This window comes from Monodon monoceros, unplaced genomic scaffold (genome assembly GCF_005190385.1).
Source record: "Monodon monoceros isolate NGI ecotype Baffin Bay Population unplaced genomic scaffold, NGI_Narwhal_1 Super_Scaffold_16, whole genome shotgun sequence".
NCBI classification, from domain to species: Eukaryota; Metazoa; Chordata; class Mammalia; order Artiodactyla; family Monodontidae; genus Monodon; species Monodon monoceros.
The window spans coordinates 66,731,438-66,746,530 of record NW_021703772.1 but is presented as its reverse complement, the minus strand read 5'-3'; the positions used below and the strand labels follow the sequence as shown (position 1 = coordinate 66,746,530).

Here is a 15,093-nt window from a genome sequence, read left to right as displayed (position 1 = left end):
CTGGTTACAATATAAACTGGTCTGTGTGCATATGTGTCCTTTGCACTCTTAACATTAAATCTGTGTTCTACTCTTAATTTTTTAAATGGATAAGCACAATTTAGAAATTTTTGTCTGATAAGAAAAATATAAAATTGCTTTTATTTCATTTGATTGTCATTAATCTTGTTTCCTGGGTTGTTAGCTTTTAACTAGAGAGAAGGTTCTATTATAAGTCCTCTGATCCACTGAGATATTGGGAAAGAATCCGGTCACATAGCTAGAAAGTGGCCAGTGGGGAACTCAGATGCTCAGCCTGACTCCAGATCAGTGTTTTCTAACTACTCTGCTTTGCTCATGGGAGATTTATTTAAATACATCAATATGACATTTTTAAGGGACACTTAGGGTCAAAATGTTCAAGTATTAGTAATATGATGGAATATTAGCTTTCTTTTCATAAATGCCTTGTCTTTTGCTCTCAGAAGGAAGCATTTATGTCTACATTGAGCATGTGGAATGGAAAACAGTTCAGACATTTCAGAAAATTCACCAAAAAAGTTCCTTTTAATACACTTCAGTTTATTTCTGGATGCCTGTTATGGAAGGAAGGAGCATGGTCAGAAAACTCTGGAATATCATCCCCATTCTCAGCTCTACCTGGAAGAAGGGGCTTCATCACTGTGGATACACACGAAACATCACAGTGAAAAGTAAAATTAATTAACTGTTGGATTTTTCAAAATAGAATGTAAAAACACATGAATAACTTAAAAAAATTTTTTTTTATCAGAATGTTTGGCATAATGAGGATGCAACACCAATAATATTCTGAGTAAAACACAAACACTTCATGAGAGTAAGGAAATAAAATACAGCCAGATAAAGGCTAATGCATGCAGATAAGCATATGTGGTGAGTTGAATACGTACTTGGTTGGTTTCATTAGAAATAAATCACCATTTCTCTTTAGCAATAAGAATCATAAATACTGGCCAAATTCTCAACAATTAATCAATCAAATATTGACATTTAAATTCACTGGATAAAAAATGGGCACAATAGACATTGTAATTTACAAAAAAATTTTAAGCCAATGAAGTGATTCATTCTTACTTCATTAAAGTTAATGTAATTTTAAATTGTTTAAATGACTATCTACAAAGAATGATAGAAAATAGACTAGATTTTTCAGTAAACAGACTTGGTTTAAATAGAGTTCTTTATATTTTCTAAAATTAAAGTGTGCTGTCTGTGTCAGAGTGTCTACCTTAAAAAAAGAAAAGAAAGGACCTATTTATTTCATAGTCATCAAGTATTTAACCATCAGTTCCCCCAAATAAGATAAAATATCAAACATAGTTTACTCCAATACAATTATAAGTAAACTAAAAGAAACTAAAGATGAATACTGTAATTAAGAACTTGGCCATAGAGATAGTAGTTTGACAAAATTAATGCAGGTAACAAAGTGCATTTCTTTGCCTATTTAGAATGTAAAAATTACCTTTCCAAGTTTCGCTATATCTCGATACAAGGACAAAGGCAGAGTAAAGGCAACAGTGGAAAGCACAATAATGAAATGGTGACCAATAAGCAAGTTTTCAGGATCAACTAAAACACAATAAATATTATAAAGTGTTTATGAGTAACACCAGTGACACAAGTAGTCAAATATTTAATTAAAAAATGACTTAATTAATACAAAGCGCTACATAAATGACAATTTTGAATAAATTCCATAGAACCATGGAAAAACAGAAATAATTCACAAAAAATGTAAATACAAAATAACTTAAGGATGAACCTATAATTCAAATAATGTTATAATATTTTGCATTCAAATTATTTTAGTAGCCTCTGCATCAGTTTTCCTGCTTCTTCCTTCCTTTGTCCCCTTAGTGTATTTTTTTTTTTTTTTTTTTTGCGATACGTGGGCCTCTCACTGCTGTGCCCTCTCCCGTTGCGGAGCACAGGCTCCGGACACGCAGGCTCAGCGGCCATGGCTCACGGGCCCAGCCGCTCCGCAGCATGTGGGATCTTCCCGGACCGGGGCACGAACCCATGTCCCCTGCATCGGCAGGTGGACTCTCAACCACTGCGCCACCAGGGAAGCCGCCTTAGTGTATATTTTTAACCTAGAAACTACAGAGATCCTTTCCAAAGGCTAAAGTCATTATGTCACTCCTTGTTCTAAACCCTCTAATGGCAAAACCCTTCATTCATAAAGTAAGCAACATGGGGACATAGTATGTTCTATGGCGCTTTTTTTCTCTAACTTCTGTATTCCAGAGAGACTTGATCAGTACAACTTAAGATTTCAAACCTCAAGGTTTTGATAAAAATATTGACTATATTTCTACCCTTCTATTGAGAAAGAAGTGATTTCCCTGAAGGAAAGCAGACAAAGCAACTTTTTGGATAGGGAAGATGTCATAGGGAAGCTGCTGAAACCTGGTATTCACTGCAGACTCTTGGCTATCAAAACAAGGAAATAATAGAGTGTGTGTGTGTGTGTGTGTGTGTGTGTGTGCGTGTGAGAGAGAGAGAGGTCAAATACAAACAAAATTTGTAAACATAAAATAAAACATACTTACAAGGATTTATATATATATATATATATATTTAAAGCTGTGCTAACTTTAGTATTCACTTTAGGAGCTATGTATCTATTCCAATAAAGACACTATTGTTTAAATTTTTAGCTCATATTGAATTCCTTCAGAGATCATGTGATTATACTTTTGAAATGTCCTCAGTGGTACCAAGTCTTTGTGCATTAATTTCTGCAAAATCTAAAATCTGTAGAAGCCAAGTCTGTCAAATAAGTAAGTGAATGTGGTAAAAAACAAAAACAAAAAAAGAGGGGCTTCCCTGGTGGCACAGTGGTTGAGAGTCCGCTTGCCGATGCAGGGGACGCAGGTTCGTGCCCCGGTCCGGGAAGATCCCACATGCCACAGAGCAGCTGGGCCCGTGAGCCATGGCCGCTGAGCCTGCGCGTCCGGAGCCTGTGCTCCGCAACGGGAGAGGCCACAACAGTGAGAGGCCCGCATACCGCAAAAAAAAAAAAAAAAAAAAAAAAGAGAGCTATTACTCTGAAAAGTAAGACTAGTTTTCTTATATGGCTAATAAACTAATGTATAAGGAAGTTCCAAGGTGGGAATTCAAAATGGCATAAGTTATACACACACACCTATATACCAGAATGGAAATATAAATCGTGGGTTTTTGTTTAACTCAGTCATAACTAAACCATCATCATAACGTTGTGAGTCAAAACAATAAAACAGGAAAGTCAAGTTCCAAAACCCTTGAACTCAACTATTTACATATTTCTGGTGAACATAATATGAATTAAATTATTTGTATATCTGGTCTGTTTACTCTTTCAAACTTTGCTCTGCTAATATAGTGTTATCTTATTTATACGGATGTCTGAAGTTACATGTATCCTTAAAATTCTGAAAGTATAGATTAAAAAGGAAGGAGAAAAGGAAAGAAGGAAGTGTTGGTAGGATTATGCCTACTTGGTTGTCCCAAGAGAAAGAGACTATGCTATATTTTCTAACATTTTCCTCATACATATGTATTACTTCTTAAATAAGAAAAAAGAAAGAAGTTTTTCTAAATTAATAATGCTCCTTTGAAAAACTGAAAAATTGGCAAAGGAAACAAAAAATTCCTATGAATTGCACAATTAAAAGATAACCACAGTTTATATGTGAATATATGTTTTTTATTTTTTCCTTATTTATGGAAATAGAAAATTTACATAATTTAGATCATATTGTATATATGGTATTATATTCTTCTCATTTTCCTTAACATTCTATCCACTCACCTAATCTCAGTTTATGAAAACAGGATTTGGAGGCTGGGGGCTACGACAGCACCTACAGATAACAGCTAACAGTGCTGGGTACACCTCCTATATGCTAGGCACTGTCTGCGTTGTCTCTCGTTTCACACCATAATTCTATGAAGCAGGTGATACTCTAATTCAACTCTAATTCATAATTTAGAGACGAGGGGCTAGAACTCAGCGAAGGCATTAACCTTCTCAAGGTCACACAGCTAGCAAGTAGTGGGTCAGTGATTTGATGCTCAAATCTCCTTGGTTTCAGTTTCCACTAAACCCTGTGAGAGGAATAAGCACAATTTCCAGTTTTACGTTTTGTTTCATTTCGTTGGCATGTTTCTAGGATGGGTGATTCACACACTAAGAGAAAAGGTGTTTTTGTATCAATTTGAAGGATAATAACAACTATAAAGTTAGGTGATTATGGAATGGGGATTATGTGGCTTGGACGGGGAACTCTTCAAAGCAAAAAGACTCACGATCTCTGAATTATTCAAATAGCCATGATATGGTGAAAGGATGAACAGGGAGTGGCGTTGTGGCACATGCTGAAAAGGTCTGCTTAAAATGTTCACAGCGGCTTTTTCAGAATCAAGCCAAACAGGAAACAACCCGAATGTCCCTCAACTGGATGATAGATAAAATGTTTATATCAATATAATGAAATAATCCTCAGCAATTAAAAAAAAGAACACATTACTAATAAACCCCAAAACATGGAGAACCTCAAATGTACTATACTAAGTGAAAGAGGCCAGACCCAAAAGGCTAGCTCTTATAAGATGCCATTTATTTGACATTCTGGGAAAAGCAAAAGTAGGAAGAGAAATCAGATCAGTGGTTCCCTAAGGCTGGAGATGAGAGAAAGTTTGACTACAAAGGGGAATGAGGAAAATCTGGGGGGATAATGGAATGGTTCTGTATTTTGATTGTGGCTGTGGTTATATGACTATATGCATGTGTCAAAACTCATAGGACTATATATTAAAAAGGGTTAATTTTACTATATTAAATTGTACCTTAATACAAATAATGGGGACAAAGATTAGCTTGCTTATTTAAGAAATGATGTAGTATAAACACTACATGAAAAAATGATACTACAGAGAGTTAGTGATACATAAGATATTTAAAATATAAAGTATTTTAATTATATAAATAATAATTTTTAAACAGCTAAATTAGAAATAAACTATATATAAGAGATTAATACTTTAGGATCAGATTGGATCATGGATATTACTGGATATTTGAAGTCATCCAATTCCTCCACTTGCAAATATTTTATTTTTAAGTTATTATGAATCACATTAACTATGAAAAACTATATAAAATAAATATACTGACTTACCTCCAGGGATTCTTTGGAAAACTTTGCTCAAAGTATCTCCAGTTATTATGTTGTAACTTATCATAGCTAAACACATAATTAAAACAATACAGTCACCAACAAGCCATCACATGTTTCATCTTGAATATTTTGAAAGTAATCAGTTATCACTTCCCAAATAGTCTACTTTCAAATATATATTGTGATTACAAATATGTACAACTTTAAAAATAACTAGACAGCAGATTTGTGGGAGAATATCAGTTTGTATTACAAAAAGATTTTCACTTCACAAATTGATTCTTTCCAGAACATCTTTAAATAATAGTGAGTTTTGGTAGTCATTTAAAACGTAATTTGTTTTGTTATTAAAGTTCAGTTTCCAAATACTCTTTAGGAACACATATTTTGCTCAAGGTGCGGAACAATAATAGAAAACTGTCAAGGCTCCAAAATATCACCTCATTTGAAAAGGTAAGATTTTGGAGAAATATATTCTTAGCTTTCTGTAGAGACATAAGAAACTAGTTTGAACAATAGCTTCTGTATTACTTATTTTGAAAATGAAGTCAATTTGGCCATTGATGAACGTTAACATTTTGCTTATTTAAGAAGTGCTGGGTGCAAACTTTAAACAGCACGTTGGCCTTGGACATGACTTCCACAAATCCTTAGGTTTTCAAAAAAATTTTAGCCTTAGAAGAAATCTATCATTCTATTTTTCATCAAGCTAGGGAATCACAAGCATTAACTCAGAATCACGCTCACTTCATTTCAATGAAATACTCAGAAAACTGACCAAAAGGAACAGAAAACAAGGGAAAAATGGCTAAAGATAAACACTTAATGTGGAAACTATTTCAACTACTAGTATTCTTTAATGACTATTAAAACTATTTTATTCAGAAATGGCCGTTTATGAAAATACTTACAATATTCAATTTCACATTCATCCTTACCTATGAAAGGATACAAAAACTGTAGAACAGACAGTAGGAGATATCCTGGAAAGCCAAAAGTTTTATTGACCAAAGACTGGTAAGTGTCTGTCCCAGAGAGGGCCCCTCCTTTTATCAATAAAACAAGGGAAAAGTCTGTGGCAAAAATAACCATTAAACAAATGTCAGGTTACATTTAACACAATTTTTTTTTTTTTAGTGTTTTGACTTAAAGAAAAAAAGAACTTTAAAGAAGACTTTAATGCTACAGTAAATTAGCATGGCAAGTCTTACTTTTCATAAAACTTTATCTTTCATAAAACTGTACTGTTTCCAGTTATATATTTTTCAATCGAGATGCAAATAGACTTCATATATCCATGCAATGAACTGGACAGATGAGGGTATGCAGACTAGAGTTAAAGCTTCAATTTTCCATTTTACTTTCTTAACCTAACCAGTGCAATGACTATTAACAGGATGTGGCTCAATTGTCCAAGCAACAGAATGTAGGTAATCCAATATCTCATAGGCGTTCAACGTGTGAAGACCGAGAATAAAACGTGCTAGAAGCATTCAGAAGAAAAAATAGATTTAGGAGAATCAGATCATTTGTTTTATAACAAAGTACAACTAGTAACTTTATAGTTATTATGGTTTACTTTACTATATTATTATTATAGTTAAGAGAGCACTCTAAGAATTTTTTTGAAATTTACATTTTAGAGATTTAAGTTCCATTTTTTTTTAAAAAAACAGAGATGGCCAATTTTCTTTTTGTTTATTTATTTATTTGGCCACATCGTGTGGCTTGTGGGATCTTAGTACCCTGACCAGGGATTGAACCGTGCCCTTGGCAGTAAGAGCTCGGAGTCCTAACCACTGGAACGCCAGAGAATTCCCAAGTTCCACTTTTAGTGTTGAAATTGAAGACACAAATATACAGAAAATATATAACTAAAAGTCTCTTTCATTTAACCCAATGTTTTTTGAACACCTAGTGAATGACACTGCAGTTGTATTGGGTACACAGCTACATAGAGGGTGTGATTCTTGCTTTTTCTTTTTTCTTGCTCATGCTTCCATCACAGGTGAATTTTTTATCAAGTTATTTGGAAATGTACTAGAATACAAAGAAGAAAATACAAATCATTGCAATGTTGTTTCCACCTTGATTCCCCACCCCCAGTTCACTGAAACTTCTTTTAACAAGTTCATCAATGAGCTCCAAGTTGATAAATCCAATTGATACCTCCTAAATATTAATCATATTTGCTTTTTCAGTAGCATTTTCTCCCTGTTTACCATTCCCTTGTTTCTCAACCATCCTCCCTTGGCCTTTCTGACATCACTTTCTCTTGGATTTCCTCCTATCTTTTGGGCCATTTAGTTTTTCACGTTTCTTTAACTCTCTTCAAACCCTGGATTCTTGGACTTTTTCCTCACTCTTCAAGATGTCCTAATGTGATCCTATTCATGGTCATGCTTTCAATTTTCATAAAGATGTTAGTAACTCCCAAATTTGTACCTCCAGCCCAGATTTCTTCCAAAACTCCAGATTTCTACATCTAGCTGCCTAATAAACATTTTACCTTGAAGACCTCATAGGCATCTTGATTTTAGATGTCCAAATTAGAATTTATATATTTGTTTTGGAACCTGCTTCTGCATTCATATTTCTCCAAACTGTGAATAATATCAAGATAAACTTGAGAATCACACTAGACTTCTCATTATCCATCACCTTGTATTTTCCTTTGGTCACTAAGTCCATTAACCACTGCATCATAAATTATTCAACGATATCTCCTCACTTCTAGTCTCTAACCTGTTTTACTTTAGGGCTTAGGCCTTTATCATTTCTTGCTTGGATTACTGCAAAAACTCCTATTAGTTCTCTCATCCACTATCCCCTCCCTACTAAGACTTTCTTGACCTCCCCCCTGTACCAGATGAATCTGACCACAGCATAAATCTGACCATGTTTTCTGCTTAAAATCCTCCAGGGGAATGCTTCGATGCCTTTGGATAAAAAACAACACTTTTTCATAATTTTTTTTCAGAAAAAAACTGTTTATTAGCTGTGGGATCTTGGATGAAGGACTCTGAGTTTCATCTGTAAAGTAAGGCAATACCCCAACCTTGAAGAGTCTATGAGGATGATGATGTTTAAATGCCTACCACAATGCTTGGCACACTATGGAGGCTAAATGAATGAGAACTCATGCTATTTTTAGTTATCTTCTATAGGCTGTGTGTTGCGGTGGAAAAACATTGTATTTGGAGTCTGATGATAATGATGGTAACGATGATAAAAACCACAAAAACAATAGCAAATACTTCACAACACTTTCTGTCTGCCAGACCTTTTTCTAAATGCTTTATGTATATTAACGTGTTTAATCATCACAACAGCCCTAAGTAGGTGCCATTATGATCCTCCATTTGATAGATGAGAAAAGTGAGGCACAGAAGCTTAAGTAAATTGCTAAATTTCACAGAATAAAGGAGAGACAGGACTCAGACCCTGGTAGTCTAGCTCCAGAATCCATGCATTTAACCAAAATCTCAACTCTGTTGCCAGTAACTGCAGACCTTGGGCAAATCATGTTAACCTACTGGTCTCAATTTCCTCCTCCATAAAAAGTAGAACATGAATACCTACTTTATGGAGTCAGAAGGATTAAGTATAGTGGCTGCATTATGCTTAGCATCTAGCCAGTCTTCAGGAAATGGTAATGATTATCATTACATGGGAGCCTTCAAAAATGCCTCTGCAAACCTAACTTCATCTCTTTCCACTTACCAACATCAACCCTATACTTTAGCCAGGCTGAATCACTTACATAGTTCTCTCTTGCATTTCCACATTACCATCTGCTTGGAGTACCCTTCCATTTTCTTTGCTCTCTCACATTTTTTCATAAACAGTCAGTGAAGCTGTCTTTTCCTCCCCAAAACATGTCTGCTCCTTTAAGGCTGGATTAAATGCCAGTATCCCTATTGTCATGCACATATTTGTATTACGGTATTTTTCATGAAGTATTATAATTATGTGTGGTTTTTTCTGCCTAACATACTACATTGTGAGCTTCATGTGGGCAGGAATAATGCTATCATTGTTATCATTGTTATAATGGCAGCAGTGTCAGTAAATATCTGTTGAATGAATCAGTGATCAATAAAGCAGGATTGCTAGGTGTCTATATATCTGATTCAAATGTAATATGATAAATGACTTAATAAATATATTTTAAAATATTCTGCAAGCACAATTGACATAGTAATTCATCCTACATCCTTTGTTTAAAACTAGGAAAAGCTTCACAGAAGAGTTGAGTAGTGCCTTGAAGGATAAACAGGATTTCACCAGGTAGAGAAGAAAAAAAAAATGTCTAGCAGGGGGACTATCTATGGGAAGTCAGTGTGAAGGTATATTCTACATGTGGGTAATGGAATAGTCCAGAATGGCTAAAACATAAGTCCCACACAGGGCAGTGTCGGTGACAGGGTGAAAGAGAGGTCATATTAGTGGGAGATAAGACCAGAAATGCAGACTGTGGCCAAACCATGAAAGAATTTAAATGCAATAAATTTTTTTCTGTTGTCATTATAGAGTCTTGGAACGTTTTGACTGGGGGAATATCAGATCAGGCTGAGGTTTCATAAAGATAACTTTTGCAGTAATAGTGAGGACGGATCAGAAAGCAAAAGACAGATGCTAAAGGCAGGAAAACTAAAAAGCAACTTATTGGCCAAGGAAGAGAATCAGTGAGGACTGGAGTAACAGGGGGTAACCAATTTCACAGATGTTGTAAAGTTTTGGTGAAGAACTGTATGCTTGGGATGAGACTGCTGAATTGTACAGCAGTTCAAAATGTACTGCTTAAAAGTAACAATTTGCTAAGAATTTTAGTCAATAACAAATGCTATACGGGCTATAGATAAAGCTCTCAAAAGGTTTAGGAATCTCAAATATCACTATAACATTTTGATCTCCCTTTAAATGTACTGTATGCAAATTTTAGATAATCAATGAATGAGTGTACGTTATTTAACAGGAACATTTTCTTTTACATCATTATGTATACTTGGACAATAAAAATTATTTTACTCTAATCAACAAATATGAGAACCTTAAAGTAAATTAAAATAAAATCATTTGTTGTAAATATTTACAATTCTTTCTTGTTCTCCAACATTTCACAAACATGAAAACAGAACTTAGAAACACTACTTGTTGAACTGGACATAACTCATTAAAAAGACAAAGGCCTTAAAAAGACAAAAGAATAATTGTAGAGACAAACAACTGTATAATTAGTGTCAATTTAAAGAACAATTCAATATTATAACCCTACTTGTAGATTTTGCTCTTAAAATCCTAATTAAGGAACAAAATGAATCACAGTCTATAATTATTCTTTGTGTCTGTGTGGTCATCCTTAATTTATCAAAATTATTTAAGGATTTTCATCATGCAGCCAAATTACTGAGTAACTAATTTCTGCTGATTAGTTGCAACATATGACTTTGCAAAGGACTGCTCACAGACATTGCTGTAGGTTTACGTAGAGCATCAGTTGAGAGAGTTATTCACATTATGATCTATGTATGTATAATGTGACTTGGCTTTAAGAAACTATTCATTCTCCTTAATTATTGATGGAATCCTTAGGTGATATATATTTTTAAATGCTTTCTGTCTACTGGTTTACAATGTGTGTACATGTTCATAATGCACTTAAACAAGCCATGGTTATTACACCTGGGAGGAAATTAATTATTTGTCAGTACTGATTGACTGGAAAACAGGAAATTAAAAACGACAAGGGTAAATCCTTGAATAGGGTTTTTGAGTGTGATAAATGTGCTCATAAATAAAATACACTTTTTAAGCACCAGCAACTCTGAATAAGCACAAAGTCACAGATTCCACATTACTAAATTATGGGTCTTAAGCTACAAATTAAGAGCCGTAGAAGCTAAAAGCATCTTAGGTTTAGGGAGTGGTGGGTGGTGAGAAGCAGGGAGGAAGGGAGTTGAGGGCCTCTGCAGCTCTGACTCTGGTACCTGCTGCATGCTTTACTTTCTTCCTGAGCCTGAGGAAAAACAGCTGAGTTACAGGCTGGTTTTGGAAGCCTGAGATTTTATGAGGGATCGCATCTTAGTCAGAGTCTCTAGAAGTAGAGCTGAGACACAGATTCTTAGGCAAGAGATTTGAGGGAGTGCTCTTAGGAGAAGGGGAGTGAAAAGATAGGGCAGGGGAACAGCTCACCAGGACTCAATCTCGGGGGAGAGCAGCTGCAGCCCAAGCCCTGCAGTGGTGGCGCTCTGGAGCTCCAACTGCCCCGCACATTTGTCCCTCCCAGAGGCAAGGAGGACAGCTTTGGGGTTTCCGTTACTCAGTCTTTGGGGAAATGGTGGCTGGGGTTCATAACCTCACAGGAAGGTGATACTGTTAAGGCCCAGGTCGCCACTCTGGAGCAGGGGACAGCTGAGGTGTTTTGTATTACCTGGTAAAGGGCATCTAGGTGATCACACATAGCAGCCCCCTAGCAGCAACCACTGCAGTGGGTGTCTGTTTGTGATTGCTGCCTCTTTCACAGTGATACTAAGGTAGAGGAAAGACCTTGTGTTTGCCTTGAGGTGAACTGGGGGGACGACAGGGCAGGGGTGAGAACAACAGGAAGAGAAGATGATTAGGAGTTGTAAAGCCTGCACTTAGACGGGGGAATGGGTGTGAATGAACATGTTACACGGAAAGCGGGAAGCAGAACAGAAGAAGCGATACAGAAGCACCTTATTGCTGCCCTTGAAGACAGTGGCAGGCAGGAGGCTGGGCAGGCAGGGTAAGGTGGGGAGGGAGTGGGGATCCCTGCTGGTTGAGCACTGGGGCTCTTGGTGCCACCTGCACAAACAGAGCTCAAAAAGGTTGTTCATCTGTGTGCACCTGCCCGAGGTTTTTGTGGGAAAGGAAACCCTGATGTCTGCATTTTCAGAGTACGGTCTTGGCCTTAATCAGTCTTTAAAGTGACTTCTCTATCTACCACGTTTGGCATAAAGTGAAAAGGCACATGAAAAGGATTTAGGCTTGGTAATATATAATGCTTTTCTAATCTGTTCAGAGGATTAGCAAGGAAAGTAAATCTCCTCAGATACAAATGTTTAAATTCTTTAGGATTCTTTGATGCACTTTTTAATTAGGAAATTCAATTACAGGGCGTGTGTGTGTGTGTGTTTGTGTACAACAGTCATTGCACAATTTAAATTGCAGGAATAATCAATTACATAGCATTTTACCTGTAACATATGAAACCCAGAATAAAAGCAATATTCCCAGAGGAAAGCCAGCTTGCTTCATTGAATAAGGCAATCCTGGAAAAAACATAAAATGTCCCACCCATCACATTAATAAAACATATGGAAACACGGAAGTTTTCCCCCAATTTCTGTATATAATAGGCTAAGTAAATTGACATATTTATATGACATGTTTTAAACAGTGTATATGAATACTGAAATTAAATGTTAGCATATTAACACCTATTTCAGAATAAAATGTTGTAAGTTAAGGGCATGTCAAGTGAGCAAGTTTATGAGGTGGAAAAAGAAGAGTAAGAAAGCATCAAATGAAAAACAGATGACAGTTCACACAAATAATGTTCCCTTCAGGGTGAGGGGGACATATGACCTAGAATATGTGGAGAGTAATGACCCAGAGCTCTCCTTATGTGCTGGCTGGGAAAACAGAGATGATAACAAGAGTATAGAAGGGTTATGAGATATGAGGAAAGACCAACCCTGCGGTCAAAATGGGCAACTCTGTAGGAAAAGGAGAGGAAAATGAGAAGGCAAAAGTATTTTTTATAAAGCTGAAAGGAGTATGTAATGTTATTTCTTACGAATCTTTTTTGGAAATGGGCAATTTTAGATTATGGACAATGAAACATTTAAAATAAAATGTACTTAAAATAATTCCACCCAGAATATTTATTCTCTGAAAACTTTCCCCTTTCAAAAATCTGCTGAGCCTAATTAAGAAGTACTTTTTAAGTTGACATGAATCAGCTTAAAGTGTTCATATCAGGAATTAACTCTGGAATTCGGCCTACACCTCTATGGTACATGGAGACTGAATTTCAAAAAAGTCTTTACGCCTACTTGCTACTACTTTGCCTCAGGTCCCTACAGTTTATTTACCATTTGAAAAAAAAAATTGTCTGTATATGGAAAGTAAAATCAAGAAATACATCAACTTGTGAAAGTTAAGAAAAGTAACTCAATCCAGATGACTGAGACTAAAATGTCATAACTTTACAGGAAAAAGTAATATTCTCAATGAGTATTGGCAGGATTTTGTTTTGTCCTTGCTTTTTCTTAAATTGGATGTTTCAAATAACAAAAGCGCTGAAAAGATAACTGCCTTTATTATTATAACGCAATGCACTTAATTTTTTCTGAACTTTTCCTTTGCTTCAAATTGGGAAAATATGAGAGGCTCATTTCTTTCAATTCTGATTATTTGGCTCCTTTGTTTTAAAAAATCATTTAAAAAACCATTTCTATTTATTGATTAAATTATATTTACAATTGATATATCATAATAAGTTTGTACTTTAAAATTTAATATTCTATAAATGGGTAAGGAAATATTACGTGGATTTGATTCTTCACGATTGTTATGTTTTCACATTAAACTTTTGTATCTCCAATATTTGCAAGTATCTGGAGGTTCTACACCTCTAGAAGGTTATGGAAAGGTGATTCAAGTAACGGTTGGCCACTCCAGGAACAGGGAAAAAAGTAAATTAGGTAACATTATCACTTGACCATGCAGCCTATGAAAAAAAAATTCAGCAATCTCCCATCTGCAGCTCCACCTTAATCTATCACACACGGAGGATGCTCTCAAATGTGGAAAGAGTGTGAATCACCACCCCATTTTTAGTATAAGAGAGACTGATGTGTGCACATTGTTACATTGGAAAAAAGGGAAGGCTTTTATGAAAAAACAATTACCAATTTTATCATTTAAGATTTTTTCCTTTAAAATTAACCTATGAATACTAGCAACATAATAAGTGTCTTAAATTTGGCCTTTTCACTGAAAATTAAAAAAAAAAAACAAACTTACCTATTATACCAGATCCTATAATCGAGTTGACAACATTAAAAACAGCAGCAGACTGACGACAAGTTTTCCCTTTGTCCTTATGTTCAGAAACGAGGGTTTCTCTGTCATCTATATGGCTCTATTTTAGTATATAAAAGTGCAATTAAAAAAATATTTAACTAGCTCAAAAATTCAGAAAACTGTAAGACAAATATGCAATTTAGGAGACTAACATGATATTAGTAATAATAATAAGTAATGCCAATAACGATAAGCAAATGAGGATAATAATAGAGTAACAACAATATCTAGTAATTCAAACAGAGCTTGTGAACAAACTCCATCCTAAAATGTCCTGATTACAGCTGCACCAAGTTCGTGGACTACTGCATGAAATCCTAGTACTTTAGGATCTCTTAGGGAGCAAAGGATGTGATTTTTGTGAAATTAAAGGGGTTATACTGAAAAGTGCCCGCTATGAAAAAAAAAAAGATCAAGGCAAAATTTCTTTTTTCTCCTGGAGAACCTTCTGTGGTGCTACATCAAGACGCTGGGTGAAGGTAGCTAAACGCTGTTGCAGGATGAACGAACGAATGACCTGCCTTCAGAACCAGTCCCAGTCTCGTTACCTGTGGTGGGACGACGGGCCGCTGCCCCTGGTAGCCCATGGCTGCACCCGGGTCCTCTGCAGGTGGAAGGTTCGCGGGCGCGGGTACTCGACTCGCCAGAACAGCCTTCCCCGCGACCTCCAAGCCCGGGGTCAGCGCGCGGCGGGCGAGTTGGGGGCGGGCTGCGCGGGCTGCGCGGGCTGCGCAGGCTGCGCGGGCTGCGCGGGCTGCGCGGGCTGCGCGGGCTGCGCGGGCTGCGCGGG

The 15,093-nt window shown here is 36.1% G+C and overlaps 1 protein-coding gene across 4 annotated transcripts in view; it reads right to left on the bottom strand.

Moving 5' to 3' along the window:
• SLC38A11 (solute carrier family 38 member 11) overlaps positions 1 to 15,014 on the bottom strand; it is a 52,469-nt gene extending 37,455 nt beyond the window's left edge. Inside the window, exons 1-6 of one of the 4 annotated variants that reach the window (XM_029225670.1) lie at positions 14,852 to 15,014; positions 14,244 to 14,361; positions 12,410 to 12,484; positions 6,128 to 6,262; positions 5,190 to 5,255; positions 1,487 to 1,593 (exon numbers count right to left, since the gene is read on the bottom strand). In XM_029225670.1, the coding sequence (XP_029081503.1) occupies positions 1,487 to 1,593; positions 5,190 to 5,255; positions 6,128 to 6,262; positions 12,410 to 12,484; positions 14,244 to 14,361; positions 14,852 to 14,890 (540 nt within the window). In that variant the 5' untranslated portion in view covers positions 14,891 to 15,014. Of the gene's footprint in view, positions 1 to 1,486; positions 1,594 to 5,189; positions 5,256 to 6,100; positions 6,263 to 12,409; positions 12,485 to 14,243; positions 14,362 to 14,851 lie in introns of those variants that run through there. The other 3 variants (XM_029225671.1, XM_029225672.1, XM_029225673.1) reach the window with 3 other exon arrangements.
• Between the last annotated feature and the right edge of the window lie 79 nt (positions 15,015 to 15,093).